Genomic DNA, 18,214 nt, shown 5'->3' on the forward strand with positions numbered 1-18,214 from the left:
TTGTGTAGGTGCACCCTGTTAGGAAGTGAGTTCCAGGATTTCCAGTGACAGTAAAGGAACAGCAATATAGCTCCATGTCAGGATCGTTGGGGTTTGGATGGGAATTTGTAGGTGATGCTGTTCCCATGTATCTGCTCTTCTTGCCTTTTGAGATAGCAGAGGTCTGCAAGGTGCTGCTGATGGAGCCTTGGGGAGTTGTGGCTGTGCATCTTGTGGGCGGTACACACTGCTGCCACTGTGTGTTTGGAAGGAGTAGGCTGTTAGAGTGAATGTTTAAAATGGTGAATGGGATGCCAATCAAGCAGGCTGCTTTCTCCGCTCTGGTCTTGAGCTTTTTGAGTATTGGGGCTACACTCATCCTGGCAAGGGGGAAGTATTCCATCACACTCCTGATCTGAACCTTGTAAATGGTGGAAAGACTTTGGGAAATCAGGAGGTAACTTGCAGTAGAATTCCAAGCCTTTGTATGGCTGTTCCAGTTCAATTTCTGGTCATTAGTAACCCACAGGATGTTGGAGATTCAACAGAGGCAATATCATTGAATGTCATGGGGAGATGGTTAGGTTCTCTCTTGTTGGAGATGAACATTTGCTGGCATTGTGTGGCATGAATGTTACTAGCCATTTATCAGCCTAGGCCCTGAATGTTATTAGTAGCCTATTGGCTGCGGCATCAACATCCTGCTTGGGGGGTTGGTGGGGGATTGGGTGGAGGGTGGGAGTGGTTGTGGGGTGGAGGTGGGTGGGAGTGATTGTGGGGGGGAGGTGTGGAGGCAGGTGGGAGGTGGGCTGGGGCCTAAGGAACCGTCCTGGAAAGGTGTGTTAAATTATTTCTATGAAATGAGGAGCAGATGTGTTCCTTTGCTCTTCACCGGAATAATATGGCCCGCTGCAACTCTGTTACCACATAATAGAATATGTCATGGCTTTTAACACTTTGAGTCGGCATGTAAAATATATTGTGCCCTATGCTTTGCCAGTTTTTAAATAGAATGTGTTGTATGACAACCCAAATATCAAGCTTACCTTTAACTCACAGTCCTCATTGATGGCCAGATTTCCTGGTTTAAGATCCTGACAACAGATCAACCATAAAGACAGAAGTTAAACAGGAAAACAGATCTTTGCTAGTAAGAGTTCCTCATGAATTTTTAAAAACTAGTATCCTGCAATAGCCCCAATTTCAGTGCCACATCTGTGATGGCACTGCTGCCTCTGGAAGCTCCTCAAAAGGGAGTCTTCCTTGGCATCTCTGGGAGCAGTGGCACTGCCAACAATAAATACATAGATTATTCTTGGCAGCTGTCAAAATGCTGGCCATGTGTGGTCTGAACTTTCAGGTCATCCATACAGATTAGTGTAGGGACTTTCCTAACACTGGGCTATGTAGGCCCTCATTGGAGTGGATCTAAATTAGAACAAAACATCATTACTTTAAGAAAGCTAAGCTCCATATAACACGTCTTTCATATAACACGTCTTTCCTTCAAAATAAGGTAGAATTGTGATCTCTCCAACCCAACCATCAATGATTTTAATATGGCAATAAGCTGCTATATATAACATCAGGTTACGCATATATTCTATGACCCATTTGTGATATTGGACCCCCGCAAGTTTTTGATTTGCCACGTGATAAATTTGACTAACAGCTCATGATGCTAATTGGGCCTCCAATGCAGCATAAGGGAACTTGCTAGATTGAGCATCACATCTTACTTAAAATCATGAATAGATGTTGCTAAAATGATGTGATGCTCGAGATATTATCCTTGGCCTGTTAACCCTATCTGAATGGGACTTTGTAGTCTAGGTCCAGCGAGTTATTTCTAAAAATACCATGTCCAGATACATTTCAATCCTTTCTGTAATTCTTCTGGGGCAATAAGATTACAATTATTGTATTATGATGTTAGATCTCATACAGTGGTTAGCATTGCTGCCTCACAATGCCAGGGACTTTGGATCGATTCCCGGCTTGGGTCACTGTCTGTGCGGAATCTGCACGTTCTCCCTGTGTCTGCGTGGGTTTCCTCCGGGTGTTCTGGTTTCCTCCCAGTCCGAAAGACATGCTGGTTAAGTGCATTGGTCATGCTAAATTCTCCCTCAGTGTACCTGAGCAGGCGCTGGATTGTGGCAACTAGGGGATTTTCACAGTAGCTCCATTGCAGTGTTAACGTAAGCCCACTTGTGACACTAATAAATAAACTTTAAACCATGCAGGATGACTTACCCTGTGGATGATCCCGGCAGAGTGGATGTACTGTTAAAAAGAAAAGAAGGTTTTAGTCTAATTTAATTTAAATAAATCCACCGATTTGGCTCAGGTTAGAAATTCTTTCCACTACAAAGACTTCACCATTAGAATACAGAAAGCACATTTCTGGATGCCTTACTCCATTTATTTATTGACATTTTTTTGTGGATTCATGTTCCTTAACAGAGCAAACAGAATGTGCATAAATCTAATACAATAAATGAAAGCAAATTACAGTGGATGTTGGCAGCATCTTCAGTAATTTGCTTTTATCCAGTGTTTAACTCACAGCCACTTCTCTTCCAGGAATGCCTACCCTGAAGAAATACTGCTCTTCGCTCCGACAGGGACTTTGACAAAGTGTCATCTGGACTCGAAACGTCAGCTCTTTTCTCTCCTTACAGACGCTGCCAGTCCTACTGAGATTTTCCAGCATTTTCTCTTTTGTGTGCACAAATCCAATTTTGTTAAAAACAACAAATAGCTGCTCTACTTGCCTGACAAGCCAGGAGCCTGGGGAATGTTAAAACTTCAGTACTTCACAACATTTACTACACTTAAAATTTCCAAGGCATCATAGTGCCAAAAAAAATTAACATACCAGTTTATTATAGATTCTTATTAATGTAGGCCACAAATTTTGGACTATTTCTGTCCTTCTCTGAGGCAAGATGACAAGCAGAGGAGAGGATTATAAAATTGAGCTTCACGTGGTGCCACACTCTGTGCCTACATGCCCTGCGTCACTGCAATTCTATCCAATGGCAGGACACACTGGGAGGCCCAACTGAGGCCACCTAAAGTCCTCCTCCCATCGCAAATATTATACCGTAAGAAATCTCACGGTTAAAGTCCAACCAGTTTATTTGGTATCTCCACATCATATATTATACCCACAGTGGGGGTAGGTCAGTGCCCAGGTGTCCAAGTGCCCAGGAACCAGGTGAGGTGGTGGTTGCAAATGTTGCGGGGGTGGGGGGGGGTCTTTTTCCAGCACCCTGTGCAAATCTGCACTCCAAGGACAACACCCCCCCCCCCCCCCCCCCACCCCCACTCACAACACACTTTCCTCCCAAATTGGCTGTACTTTCAACATTGGCCATTGATCTCAGTGGCACTGCTGGGATATGAGACCATTAAATATCTGCAGAGTGAACCCACTTAGCTGGCGAAGAGGTGGGGGTGGGGGCACCTGCAACCTCTACAACAGGGGATAGGGACTCCACTCCATATTAAATTCAGCCCCTCGTGTACGACACATTCACAAAATTTGCCAACCAATACTGATTAAAAATCATAAAACAGAGATTAAGAAGTTTATGAGTAGGGAGTTTTAGATCTTACAGGTTGAAATCCTACAAATACAGTATAAACTGAAGTTACTTTGTTGATGAAATGAACACATTACATTATCTAGAAGTTGGAATCATTATTGTCTCTGCATCTTTCTTTTGTAAAAAAAACACTTTAAAGCAAAAACTCTATTTTGTAAGTTCCTGTTGGTTAAACTCAATTCTGAGAGACAATAATTGAAAGAACAGAATTAAAATTTGACACCTACCTAACCTCAAGTCAATTATGCAACAAGCCAGCTGCAGATAGCACTGTGCTATGAGTGAACTGCACTTGCAAATGCAAGTCACTCTTGTATGTGGGTGCATGGAGCACCAGTGGCAGCACGTTACAGCTCTGATATTTTTCTGTTCCAAAAACTTCCAAAACCCCCATTTTTGGCCATACTTTTGTTCATCTCTCTTAATTCTTCAACTGATTGACGCTCATCAGCCCCTTTTCCTACAGATATTTTCTACATTAAAGATGCTAGAGACATGAAAGTTGTAGTTGTATTAAACTTTGTAAATTCTCATTCACTGTCACTGAAACTGCAAAGCCATCCTCCATTTTATATGAATACAAAGAACAAGAATATTGAAATAAATTGTTGCTCTGTGTACATTAATTAATTGAATTAATTAAAAAAATCTGGAATTAAGAATCTACTGATGACCATGAAACCACCATCGATGGTCAGGAAAAAAAATCTCTAATGTTCTTTCGGGAAGAAAATCTGCCATCCTTATCTGGTCTGGCCTACATATGACTCCAGAGCCACAGCAATGTGGTTGACTCTCAATGGCCCTCTGAAATGGCCTAGCAAGCCACTCAGCTGTCACCACCACCTTCTCAAGGGCAACTAGAGATGGGCAATAAATGCTCACTAGCCAGCGACACCCATGTCCCATGAATGAATTTAAGAAATCTGAAGCTGGATGTAAACTAGAACTGGTGAGGACATCAGGATCTTCGCCAGTGAGAATGTTGAACATTTTTATTGATAATTCATGGCTATTTTTAGACTTGTCAATTTTTAATTTCAACTTAATTCAGATTTTCAATTTGACTTCATTCTCTATAGCCCTGTGGTTCACTGGTTCAATAATACAACCACCACACCACAGTACCTGATCATCATGCACACATTGCAGCAATGTACACTGCTGCAATGTGTGCATGATGATCAGGTACTGTGGTGTGGTGGTTGTATTATTGAACCAGTGAACCACAGGGCTATAGAGAATGAAGTCAAATTGAAAATCTGAATTAAATTGAAATTAAAAATTGACAAGTCTAAAAATAGCCATGAATTATCAATAAAAATGTTCAACATTCTCACTGGCGAAGATCCTGATGTCCTCACCAGTTTTAGCTTACATCCAGCTTCAGATTTCTTAAATTCATTCATGGGACATGGGTGTCGCTGGCTAGTGAGCATTTATTGCCCATCTCTAGTTGCCCTTGAGAAGGTGGTGGTGACAACTGAGTGGCTTGCTAGGCCATTTCAGAGGGCCATTGAGAGTCAACCACATTGCTGTGGCTCTGGAGTCATATGTAGGCCAGACCAGATAAGGATGGCAGATTTTCTTCCCGAAAGAACATTAGAGATTTTTTTTCCTGACCATCGATGGTGGTTCCATGGTCATCAGTAGATTCTAAATTCCAGATTTTTTTAATTAATTCAAATTCCACCATGTGCCATGGCAAGATTTGAATCTGGGTCCCCAGAACATTAGTTGAGTTTCTGGATTAATAGCCTTGTGATAATACCATGAGGCCATCACATTCCGAATTTGTTCCACTCCAATGTAGTTGACTATTAGTTGCTCTGAGAAGCCAACCAAACAGTTGCATCAAGATTCATTCCCACCTTCACAGGCCAAACATCATACAAAACAAGGAATGGACATCAAATTCCAATCTTTCCAGCTTAACAATTACTTTGTTATTTTGAAGTATGCTTTTGGGAGAGGAAGAATTAAAATAATGGGCAGTATTTTCCAAATGTTCCCATCGATGGGATCTCCCAGTCCTATCAACATCTACCTCACCCCCCACTGCAGGTTCCCTGGCAGCAGATTTACAAGAAACCCTGTTGACTGCGACAGGACCAGAAGCCAATGGTGGGCGCCTCCGCAAGACATGCCATGGGAGCAGGGACAGCAAATATCAGCCAATGTTTTTATTTCTGAAGAAAATACTTGTGTAAGTATGTGCCTTGTGTAAGTACCTATCTTGTAAAGAGGTCTTGTGGCACAGTAAATAGCGTCCCTGCCTCTGAGCCAGAAGCTCTGGGATTGAGTCCCACCCTAGGACTTGGTGACCAAGGAAGGTGCGTTCACAAGCGATAAGAGCAGGAGAGACTCCTGGTCAGCCATGTATGATGTGGAGTGGCGCCCCTCAAGCTATGAGTTCCCCAGCCACAGACCAGCAACCTGTTCCAGGAATTGCCAAATAAGGAAATGGATGAAAAATTGCCTTCGTGCACGACTAGGTGTGAGAAGAGAATTGGAACAGGTCTTGTAAATTAGCATAACATGTCAAGGCAATACAATAAGATAGGAAGTCTCACATCCAAAATTTACAGAGAGTGCATTTTAAAACTGATCAGGCACATTTGCATAGTCAAAAATAATAACTGGAAGAGAAACTGACCTTTAGGCCTTTCAGGATTTGATACACCAGAAACTGGATCCGGTCTTCAGTCAGTTTCTCATGCTTCATTAATTTGCTAAGGTCTGTTCCCATGAATGGCATAACCAAATAGCTGCAAAATAATAAACATAACATCAACATGACCTTTATAAATGTCATACTAAACAACAGTCACTGCAGCCAGTTTGTTGTCATGTTTAGAGGGCCACTGACTAGAGGACTGGCTGCTGGTTATATGTCTGGGATACATCCGGTGCAAGACACAGCAATGGGATATAAAGCAATATGAAGCAGTTCTAGATGGGATATTTAAGGTTTGAGAAAGAATCTTAAAAACAGAGGATGTTAGACTTTCAAAGTTATGAAAATTTATTATTAGGAAGCTACTTTGAAAAATATTTAAGGATTGAAAGTTCAAGCAGAACATTATAGAGATAATCCAGTATATTACTGCATGTTTTATACTGTGAACAAATAAATCACTTCTACTTGAGCACAGTGGTTAGCACTGCTGCCTCACAGCACCAGGACCCAGGTTCAATTCCAGCCTCAGGTGACTGTGTGGAGTTTGCACATTCTCCCCGTGTCTGCGTGTTTGAGCTCCGGTTTCCTTCCACAGTCCAAAGATGTGTGGGTTAGGTGGATTGGCCAGTTAGTTGGGCACATGTATACCTTGTGCTCCCCAATTACTAAAGATTTTTATTTGGAACGTTTGCTTGAAAAGCAGGATATATAATTGGCAATCAGTGTGATTGATCAGAGATACTTACGCATACATACTGTGATTGGTACGGGCCATGGGACGGGGGGTGGTTTACAGACCCAGAGAGGGGGAAGAACATAGTCCCTTGGTGTCGGGGGATGGGCAGCGCAAAAAGGTGGGTTTATAAGGATAAGGCTTGGGTGGCATTGTTGTCAGTGTGGACTCGATGGGCTGAATGATCAGCGTACTTGACTGTGACTCCACTCAGCAAGTTTTGAAAGGACAGAATTACAAGACATCCCATGAAGTATACAATACAGAAAACAAAATCATAAATGGTACAAATTTGATTTTCAAGTTTGTCTTTTTTTTGCATTTATATAATGATATACTATCACATGACAAGATTTGAACTGTGGGAAAGACATGTACGTTCAGTCCGAAATAGATCTACACTTCACAGCTTATTACACTTTTGTATAAACAAAATCACACCAAACTAGACTTTAACTGAGGTAACCAAGCAATTTATTAAATAGTTTGGTGTTTAACAAAATCTTTTAATTAGAACACATCCCTGCGAACACCTCATCTAACAAAGGGATAAAGTTTGAAATGAGTCTTTGCCATCAACACACAAAATCCAATTTGCTTTAAATAAGACTTACTGTTGAAAAAATTCATTTTGCCCTGAGGATCCAAACTTTGAAAAATTATGAACCTCAAAGAATATGTCATTAGAAGACTTGCAGAGGTCTAATTTCTGTGATATCAGATAGATTACTGACAGACTAAGTGCAGTGTCTGTGATCTATCCTTGACTTATTACATTTCAGTTAATAACCAGTCGTCATTAGTGGATACTTTCATGTTGCTTTTTCTCCACTTGTCAATTTTCTCAATGTGATTAACTCTTTGCGAGGCTATGGACACCAGTCATCCTCTAGTATTTCGCTCATACTTCTTCTGAGTTTAGAAACTACTATATAATTAATGGGTCATCATATCGGAGCTTTGACTTCTTAATCAACTCTCAAAATGTTCTTCACTAGACGGTGAGTGGAAACTTGTCCAATTTGCCCCTCTCACATAGATTACTGAATTCTAAATCTTAATCTAATGGATTAGGCCCATCACTCATGGACATTTCAGAGTCTCCTTAAATAGTTCAATTCTATTCATCATGCATTTACAATACGCGTTTTGACCACAGTGTACTATTACACATTATAATACGTGTTTTGACCACAGTGTACTATTACACAGTGTACTATTACACTCTTATTTTAAAATCTAATTTGTAATTTCTCTTATTCTCCCACTTAATAATTAGAACGTTGCTCTATTCCATCTTGTGTCATGCACACCACCTCTTCTCCTGGCCGTCACAGGATTATAATACCGTATATGAATGTATAATTTCACAATTTCTTCTGGTAGCTATAAAGACTTTAGAAAGAAATCCACCAAGAAGAATTTAAACACCAAAAAAAACACTCAGATTTGAGTACATATGGTGTTCAAGTGCTAAAAATTTGAATCTGGACCCTAACCTGCCTCCTACCCATCTAATTTTGATTTCAATGGAGTTACAATGTCAGGAGTCAAGTTGCCCACTCTAAGGATCTGAGTTGGCATTTTAGACATTATAATGAGGCCAAGACATCATTTTAGGTTTATTTTATTTATTAGTCACAAGTAGGCTTAGATTAACACTGCAATGAAGTTATTCTGAAAATCCCCTAGTTGCTACACTCCTGTTCAGGAGAATGGAAGGAGAATTTAGCATGGCCAATGCACCTAATCAGCATGTCTTTCAGACTGTGGGAAGAAACCGGAGCATCTGGACGAAACCCACACGCAGACAAGGGGAGAATGTGCAAACTCCGCACAGTGACTCAAGCCATGAATTGAATCTGGGTCCCTAGCGCTGTGAGGCAGTCCCACCACACTGCCCACTTTTGTTTGCCATTTGAAATTTAACTTTGGCCAGTCCTTGGAAGACCCAGCAATTAAACTGAGATGAAGTAGTACTGGATCAGAAGGCAAAGGCCTTTGCATTTAGCTGCTGGACTCAACATTTCCTTTATTGACAACCCTCATTCTACAACGTTTCTGATCTCTCTAATGATTCACTGTTTGGGCTTCCAATCCTGTCAAGCAGGCTGACTTTGAGGTGGGGCACCTGTCATTGGTGTCAAATACACGTACACACAAACAGACACAATGAAGTTAAAACTCCACAACTTTCAGAGAGGGCCCCTGAATTTCTAACCTCCCACACTCTGCTACACCTTCAAACTCTTTCTTCCCCCTCTCTGGGTCTGTAAACCACCCCCTCACCCTACTCATGGCCTGTACCAATCACAGTGTGTATGCGTATCTCCAATCAGTCATACTGATCGCCAATTATATATCCTGCTTTTCAAGCAAACATAGTAAAAATCTTTAGTAATTGCGGAGGACAAGGTATGCACAAGCCCAGCTAATTAAAACACAATATTCTAATTGGACACTCAACTGAACATAGTTACTAAGCTATTTGATTTATTTGACTGCATATTCTGTATACTAACATGATAGTTAATGGTTTATCAATGGGTTAGCTGCAAATACTGTAAAGAATATCACAAAAATGTAACATCTATCCAGTATTGCAAGTTAACCCACAAATGATCCATTAAAGGCAAGGTCCCTTCTCAAGCACTGTTCTTCCTTTCCATATGCTCTGAAGGCACTAACCAATTCTGGGGGCTCATTTTTACAGATACATTGCAGTATTTTCCATGAGTGGGCTTGTCTTTATTGTGAGCCCAGACAGTGAGTTCTAGCAGGTCATCTGACGGTTGGACATCTCAGCTACGCCCAAAGTGGTCTTACCTACTATCCATACCCATGTACTTTCCCTCCCCTCCCTGAATGTGGTCAACCACCCAGGGAACCTCAGCACATAAACAGAATCAATGCCTTCAGACAGGAAGGGGAACAGGCAAAAGGTGAAAATTACTGGTCCCAATTTTTCTGATTGAAAAGATCAGTAAAACTGTGTTTCTTCTCTTTGGGGCAGAGTGCCGTGATTTCTACCGTACCTCCAAATCAGCCCCCTTCTCTGTTTAATTGGGTTAGATTCATGTTACATGAATGATCTCCCACTGAGGAAACCAAACAATGAGAGGGAACAAAGAACAAAACAGCACAGGAAACAGGCCCTTTGGCTCAACAAGCCCATACCGCCATTTTAACATTGTGAGTGCCCTCTTCTACCTATGACCTTTGTCTACGCCTATTGGACTCCACAATAAAGGAATTATAACCAGATTGAGGGACGCCTAATTTAGGGACAATTTGTTAACACCAATCAGCCTAAGAGCACATTTTTAGGGTGTGGGAGGAAACCGGAGCACCCGGAGAAAACCCACGCAAGCACGGGGAGAATGTGCAAACTCCCACAGACACTGGCCCAAATTCATGTATCTGCACTGCAAACAATGATAGTCACTGAGCTGTCATGTTGCCCAGGCACAGTGTCTGACTAGTCTGGTGCCAGAGGGGAGGCATCAAAGCAACACTGGAAGAGACAACAGAGAATGTTAAAGAGTAGATGTGCCCTGAATTAAAGTCCCACTGAAGGCCTTGGTTGATATTAAAGCCTTTGACGATATAGTGCTGGGCTCAGATTGGAAAGGAGGTGGCCAGTAGAAGGTTCCCTTTCTGGGGGGAATTTGGATCGTTCATGACTACTTCCTATTATATGTACGGTGTTTGGGAGGGACAAGGACCCCATTTCCATGCAGCAGATGGACATAAAATAGCCAACAACAGTTCTGGCAAAGGCAGGGGCAGTAAATAGTAGAGCATTTAAAATGTATAATACAATCAGTATGGCTTCATGAAGGGGAATTCATGAGCGACAAATTTATTAGAATTCTTTGAAGTGGTACCATGCGGAATAGATAAAGGGAAACCAGTAGATGTAATACATTTGGATTCCCAAAAAACACTCAATAAGGTACTGCACAAAAGGCTACTTAATAAGAACCCATGGTATTGGGGTTGTATATTAGCATGGTGAGAGGATTGGCTGACTGATAGAAGACAAAGAGCTGGCATAAGAGACGTGGCATGGTGGCACAGTGATCAGCACAGTCCAACGATGATGTGGAGTTGCTGGCATTGGACTGGGCACAGTAAGTGGTCTCACAACACCAGGTTAAAGTCCAACAGATTTATTTGGTAGCACAAGCTTTTGGAGTCCTGCTCCTTCATCAGGTGAGTAGTGGCATGAGTTTTTGAAGCGCTGATCCTTCATCAGGTGAGTGACTCACTTGATAAAGGAATGGCGCTCCGAAAGCTCGTGCTACAAAATAAACCTGTTGGACTTTAACCTGGTGCTACAAATCCAAAGATGTGTGGGTCAGACGGATTGGATGTGCTAAAATTGCCCCTTAGTGTCAGGAGGACTAGCTAAGGCATGGGGGTTATGGGGATAGGGCCTGGGTGGGATTGTGATCATTGCAGGCTTGATGGGTCAAATGGCCTCCTTCTGCACTGTAGGATTCCATGAACTTAATGTGAGGTGGGTCCATTCAAAATCTGATGGCAGCAGGGAAGAAGCTGTTCTTGAGTCAGTTAGTATGTGTCCTCGGACTTCCCAATGGAAGATAGTGGAAGAGAGTATGGCCGGGTGCTTGGGGTTCTTCATTATGCTGGCTGCTTTTCCGAGGCAGCAGGAAGTGTTTTCAATGATAATGGATGGGAGGTTGATTTGAGTGATGGACTGGGCTTTGTCAGAGCAGGAGCCATACCAAGCTGTGATACAACCAGAAAGAATGCTTTCTATAGTGCATTTGTAAAAGTTGTCCTTACATGCTAAACTTGGAAGAGTTGCAGGAAAGCTGAGAGATCAAAAAAGACATACAACTCAAAGACAGGAAAATAGGCCTTTGACCAACGTCTCTACTTCAAGGCAATTAAATGTGTTTAACACCTTCCAATACATTGAATTTCAGGACTTTTTATTGATGTTTGCGATTCAGTTTGCTTTTCTGTCATAGCTAAAACTCAAACTGATATAATGGAAGTGTAGTGGCATGCGCATCATTTTTAAGCATGGTGGCACAGTGGTTAGCACTGCTGCCTCAGAGCACCAGGGACCCGAGTTCAATTCCAGCCTTGAGTGATTATCTGTGAGGAGTCTGCACGTTCTCCCCGTGACTGTGTGGGTTTCCTCCAGGTTTTCCTTTTTCCTCCCACAGTCCAAAGATGCGCAGATTAAGTGGATTAGCCATACTAAATTACCCCTGAGTGTCAGGGGGATTAGCATGGTAAAAACGTGGGGTTAGAGGGATAGAGCCTGGGTGGAATTGTCAGTGCAGACTCGATGGGCCATATGGCTTCCTTCTGCACTATGGGGATTCTATGATCTCAATATCTCTGCAGTTGTATCCAAGCAAGAGCACAAAACAAAAGTGTGTAAAAGTGCAATTTTTGCAATGGTGGCTTAGAAGGTTTTTGAGTGAAGAAAGCAGCTCTGGTAGTGCAAAATTTATTTCCAAGGGGAAATGCTCCTGGTGCTTAAGAAATTCCTATATGCTTTTTTTGGAATTTTGATTTGCACTTTGATTCAGCATTGAAACTAAAATGATTTGTTCTCATCTAAATATCTCAATTGGCCCATACACTCCACTTTTGGATATTACATGGGATCTTTTACATCTACCTAAATAGGCAAATGGAGCTTTACATTACATTAATGTTTCAAACAAAACACAGAACCTCCAATCCTGTCCTGAAGTCATCCTAGATGTAAATGCTATAGTCAGCCAAGCTAATAAAACATATATATACCATAGACGGCAGGAGTGAGATACATTATCTTCTACAGTATTATACAGCAAAATTGTCCTGCTATTAGTGTGAGACTTTAACATTTGTGCTACTGAGTTATGCACCGGGCTAAAGGTGCTGTGGTAATTTGTCAATGTCATTTGACACCAGATATTTATCGTGGGTAGCACTACTGCCTCAGAGCGTCAGGGACTTGAGATCAATTCTGGCCTCGGGTCAGTGTCTGTGCGGAGTCTGCATGTTCTCCCCATGTCTGCGTGGGTTTCCTCTGGGTGCTCCAGTTTCCTCCCACAGTCCAAAAGACATACAGATTAGGTGCATTGGTCATGCTAAATTCTCTCAGTGTACCCAGTGAGATACATTAGCTTTTGCAGTATTATACAGCAAAATGATCCTCTGTATAGCATATTATTGAATTATGCACCGGGTTAAAGGTGCTGTGGTGGTTTGTCAATGTCATTTGACACCAGATATTTCTCGGGATTTGAATGTATTCTTTATTTAAACTGGATTATTATAAAATTGAGTACAAAATGAAAATGTCTCCTTCATGCACTCTCAAGATGTTATGTTCTCGTGAAATCACCTCATGTAGTTTGTATTTCTGAATTGCTAGGTCATTTATTCACTTGTATGTTGCCCTTCTCTTGTGAAATGTAATTTGAGTTTACAAAAATCAAATTTCTGCTACTTACATGGAAATTGTTTGAATGCTATATACTGTGCTTGCAGAGGCACATTAAAATTATGGTAGGGTGGATGGAGGCTCACACGGACATAAAATAAAATGGCATGGACCTGTTGGGGGCTGAATGGCCTGTTTTTGTGCTGTAAGTTGTACGATGCATCAGCCAAAAGCGGGTATAATTGTAATATTCCAATGTGGCACAAGCTGAGGGTGATTACGAAAATAGAACCAGATTTGTGATTTTTTAAAAATTCATTTAAAGGATCTGGATGTCGCTGGCAAGGCCAGTATTTATTGCCTATCCCTAATTGCGCTTGAGAAAGTGGTGGTGAGTTGCTTTCTTGAACCACTGCTGTCCCTCTGCATGGCGGCACAGTGGTTAGCACACTGCCTCACAGTGCCATGGACCCAGGTTCAATTCTGCTCTCGGTTCACTGTCTGCGTGGAGTCTGCACATTCTCCCTGTGTCAACATGGGTTTCTTCTGGGTGCTCCGGTTTCCTCCCACATTCCAAAGATGTGCAGGTTAGGCTGACTGGCCATGCTAAATTGCCCTTAGTGTCAGGGGGATTAGCATGTAAATATGTGAGGTTATGGAAATAGGGCCTGGGTGGGATTGTAGTCAGTGCAGACTCGATGCGCTGAATGGCCTCCTTCTGCACTGTAGGGATTCTATGATACACCCTACAATTTATAATGAAACTGTTATTGAATAAAACAATCTACTGATGGATTCTTAACATTGAAAAATTTGGTTATTTTTACAAAAACGAACAATACTTAAGGTAATTAATATTTTCTTGGCACTAACAATTAATGTAATCTTCAGATCCTGAATTAATAAATATCTAGTTTTGATCAAATACTTTTTCAGAGTTTGTTTTATGTAACATCTGACCTGCTGTGGAGACAGATTTGATTTTATCATTTCTAACTGTTGGAGACTTGTGTCTGTGTCCTCCAGACTTTTGTTCATTGCCTAAGATAAATAATTTATTTACTTCCACTTCACCTATATTTTCATTATCTGAAGAACAATATAATTTCCTTTTCTCCCCAGTGGAAGATATTTACAAAAGGCTGGAGCCTTTTTCATAACTTAATCATCTAAAGCATGAAATTATCCCAGGCATCCATCCCTGAATCTTTCCTGATGTTTCAATGCTTCTTGAAGTAAGATAATAACAGTTTGCATTCACATAGCATCCTTAATATAATGAAATGTCCCATTCACAGGTGCTTTACAGGAGCTTTATAAAGCAACATGTAACACTGAGTCACCAAAGGAGATACTGAAGTAAATGACCAAAACCCCTGGTCAAAAAAAATGGGTTTTATGGAGTGTCCCAAGGAGAAAAAGCAGGACAGCGTTTAAGGAAGGCAATCCAGAAGTTAGGACCTTGGCGTGTGAGGGCATGGTTACCAATTTAGATATATGAATAGGCAGGAAATAAAGGAATATGGACCATGTCAAGGCAAGAAAATATTAGATTAGAGAGGCATTAGTGTCGACATAGGCTTGGTGGGCCAAAGGGCCTGTTCCTGTGCTGTACTGTTCTTTATTCAATGGCAGAGTGATTAAAATTAGCAATACTTAAGAGGCCAGAATTATAGGAGCAGAGATCTCACAAAAGGTTGTAGGGCTGGGAAAAATTATAGAGATAAGGAGTAGCGAGATCATGGAGGGATTTAAAATGGATGAGAATTTTAAAATAAAGGCTTTGCTTAAGGAGCCAATGTAGGTCTGCCAGCACACAGGGAATCACTGAATGTGTACAAGTTAGGATATGGGCAGCAGAGTTTTGAAAAACCTCAATTTTTTTATGAATTCATGGGACATGGGCGTTGCTGGCTGCTCAGCATTCATTGCCCATTTCTAGTTGCCCGAGGGCAGTTGAGAGTCAACCACAATGTTATGACTCTGGAGTCACATATAGGCCAGACCAGGTAAGGACGGCAGATTTCCTTCCTTAATGGACATTAGTGAACCAGATATGTTTTTCCGACAATTGACAATGGCTTCATGGTCCTCAGTAGATTCTTAATTCCAGATATTTTATTCAAATTCAAATTCCACCAACTGCCCCGGTGGGATTCAAACCTGGGTGCCCAGAACATTGACGAGTTTCTGGACTAATAATCTCGTGATGATACCACTAGGCCATCACCTCCCCCGTAAGTTTATGGATGGAATGTGGGAGGCCAACCAGGAATGTATTGGGATAGTCAAGTCTGGAGGTTGCAAATGCATGGATGAAGGTTTCAACAGCAGATGCGGTGAGGACAGAGGCAGGTCACATTGAGAAGGTGGAAATGATGGCTTAGTGATGGAGCAGGTGTGTGTTTATAGCTCATCTCATCAGTGCTGTGAACAGTCTGGTTTAGTTTCAGACAGTTGCCATGGAGAGGGTGACTCAGTAGTTAGGAGAATGCCATGGGGACTGAGAGCTTTGGTCTTCGCAATATCTAATTGGAGTATATTTCTGTTTGTCCAGATCTGGATGTCAGACAAACAGTCTGGATGACCAAACCCGCTCATCTAACACAGTATTCAGTACTGATTAGTGCAATGTCATTATGACTTGCTTTGACTTTTTGTCCAATGTGCTGCAGCAGCCAATTTGCCTTATTAATAACTTTGGAAGAAAACAGCACCAGATGGCTCCAAGGCCTGAGGGTGGAGGCTGGGATTGCATGATTAACACTTAATAAATGGAACGATCTCGAGAGTTTAGTGAAGAGGCAGCAAATTGGGAAGTTTCTGATTTCAACAGTATTCAGTTTCAATAAAAACCCTGTGTGTTTCTGCCACTTCTGCTTCTGTACTATTCAAATACTGCCCAGTAATCACCATCTGGCATCACCCAGTGATAGTTGCTAGTGCACAGCTACAGGAACCCTTTAAATTATAAAGCTCAACATTCAGCAAACTATTTAAATTCAAATATCAATGTTGACCTTGTGGAATGGGGTGCGCTTATAAGAGCAAATAAAACAGTCTGTCTGACTTCCATGAGTAGAGGCCATTGAGGATCAGAGAATCCACTTTTTATAATTTCTGGCAAGTTAAGATCTCACTTATTTAGTCAATATTCTTGTTCTGTCCAAAATAAGCTTGGGAGAGTTATAAAAAATGATTTTACTCAAGATTTATTTGCTATGTCTTGCATTGTTTTCTACCCACCCCTTCATCAACTGGATGCTAAATTAATGCATAAAGTATCGTAATTTCTCTCTTCCGCATCAGACCATACTTTAGCAGCCTCAGCGTGTATGGTGTCAAGAAAAAACCATGCACATCTGCAACTGTCTACTGCACAACTTTGTTATGATGCTGGCTCCAAAAAGCTAGCTGCCAGCAGCCTTGGAGCAGCTCACCCATCTATCTGTGTCTCAAGGCTGTCTGAGTGTAGTCATTTTCCAGCAGGGCTCACTGGATAATGGTCAGATGTGGGACACACCAGATATTTCTGCTGTCCTAGGCTGGGGTCATTGTGGTCAACTGTAGTTTTTCCACAGCAGCTCAAACATGAACTAACTTGGCATAGGTTAGGGATCAAACCTGCCATCTTCCCGATTTATGGATCTGTTCCAAATGATAGATTTACTCGCTGAGCCACTTCAAGAGTCACATCTTTAAATAGAGAAGAAGTCCAGTCATGTGTTTCACAGAAATGGAGGCCAAATTTTGAATTGATATTTTCCTGCACATTTGTCACTGAGACATCATTTGCAGGTATATACATCAAAAGAGCTTCTCAAAATACATAAAGGGCAAAAGAGTAACAAGGAGAGAGTAGGGCCTCTTAAGGATCAACAAAGTCATCTACGTGTGGATCCACAAAAGATGGGTGAGATCCTAACAGGGAACTTGCGGAAATAAATAGTGAGGTTTTGAGGAGTGTGCATATTACAGAGAAGGAGATGCTGGAAGTCTTGAAGCGCATCAAAATAGATAAATTCCCAGAACCTGATGAAGTGTATGCCAGGACATTGTGGAAGGTAGGGAAGAACTTGCTGGTCCCCTAGCAGAGATATTTGAAATTCGACAGCCACAAGTGAGGTGCCTGAAGATTGGAAGGGAACAAATGTTGTACCTTTGCTCAAGATGGGCTGCAGCAAAAGTCTGGGAACTACAGGCCAGTGAGCTTCACATCTGTAGTAGGTAAATTGGTAGAAGGTATTCTGAGAGGTAGGGTGTACTGGCATTTAGAGAGGCAAAGACTAATTAGGGATAGTCAGTATGGCTTTGTGAGCGGAAAATCATGTTTGACAAGTTTGATTGAGTTTTTTGAAGGGTAACCAAGGAGGTAGATGAGGACAGTGCAGCTGACATTGTCTAGGTACAGCATGGTAGGTTGTTGCATAACGTTAAATCTCATGTGATCCAGGGTGAGGTAGCCAATTGGATACAAAACTGGTTTGATGGCAGAAGACAGAGGGTGGTTGTCGTGAGTTGTTTTTCAAACTGGAGGCCTGTGACCAGTGGTATAGCTCAGGGATCGGTGCTGGGTCCACTGTTACTTGTCATTTCTATTAATGATTTGGATGAGAATTGAGGAAACATGGTTAGTAAGTTTGCAGATGACACCAAGATTGGTGGCATAGTGGACAGTGAAGAGAGTAATGTAAAATTGCAATAGGATCTTGATTAATTGGGTCAGTGAGCTGATGAATGGCAGATAGAGTTTAATTTTGATAAATGAGAGATGATGTAGTTTGGTAGATCAA

The 18,214-nt window shown here is 41.6% G+C and overlaps 1 protein-coding gene across 1 annotated transcript in view; it reads right to left on the bottom strand.

The window, feature by feature from the left end:
* Positions 1-18,214, bottom strand: part of LOC145355384 (mitogen-activated protein kinase 12-like) — a 72,782-nt gene that overhangs the window by 25,583 nt on the left and 28,985 nt on the right. The window contains exons 4-6 of the mRNA XM_080207400.1: positions 6,247-6,358; positions 2,233-2,262; positions 1,026-1,073 (exon numbers count right to left, since the gene is read on the bottom strand). Of these exons, the coding sequence (XP_080063526.1) occupies positions 1,026-1,073; positions 2,233-2,262; positions 6,247-6,358 (190 nt within the window). The remainder of the gene's footprint in view (positions 1-1,025; positions 1,074-2,232; positions 2,263-6,246; positions 6,359-18,214) is intronic.

Source organism: Carcharhinus amblyrhynchos, chromosome 19 (assembly GCF_965287045.1).
Source record: "Carcharhinus amblyrhynchos chromosome 19, sCarAmb.v2.hapA, whole genome shotgun sequence".
NCBI lineage: Eukaryota > Metazoa > Chordata > Chondrichthyes > Carcharhiniformes > Carcharhinidae > Carcharhinus > Carcharhinus amblyrhynchos.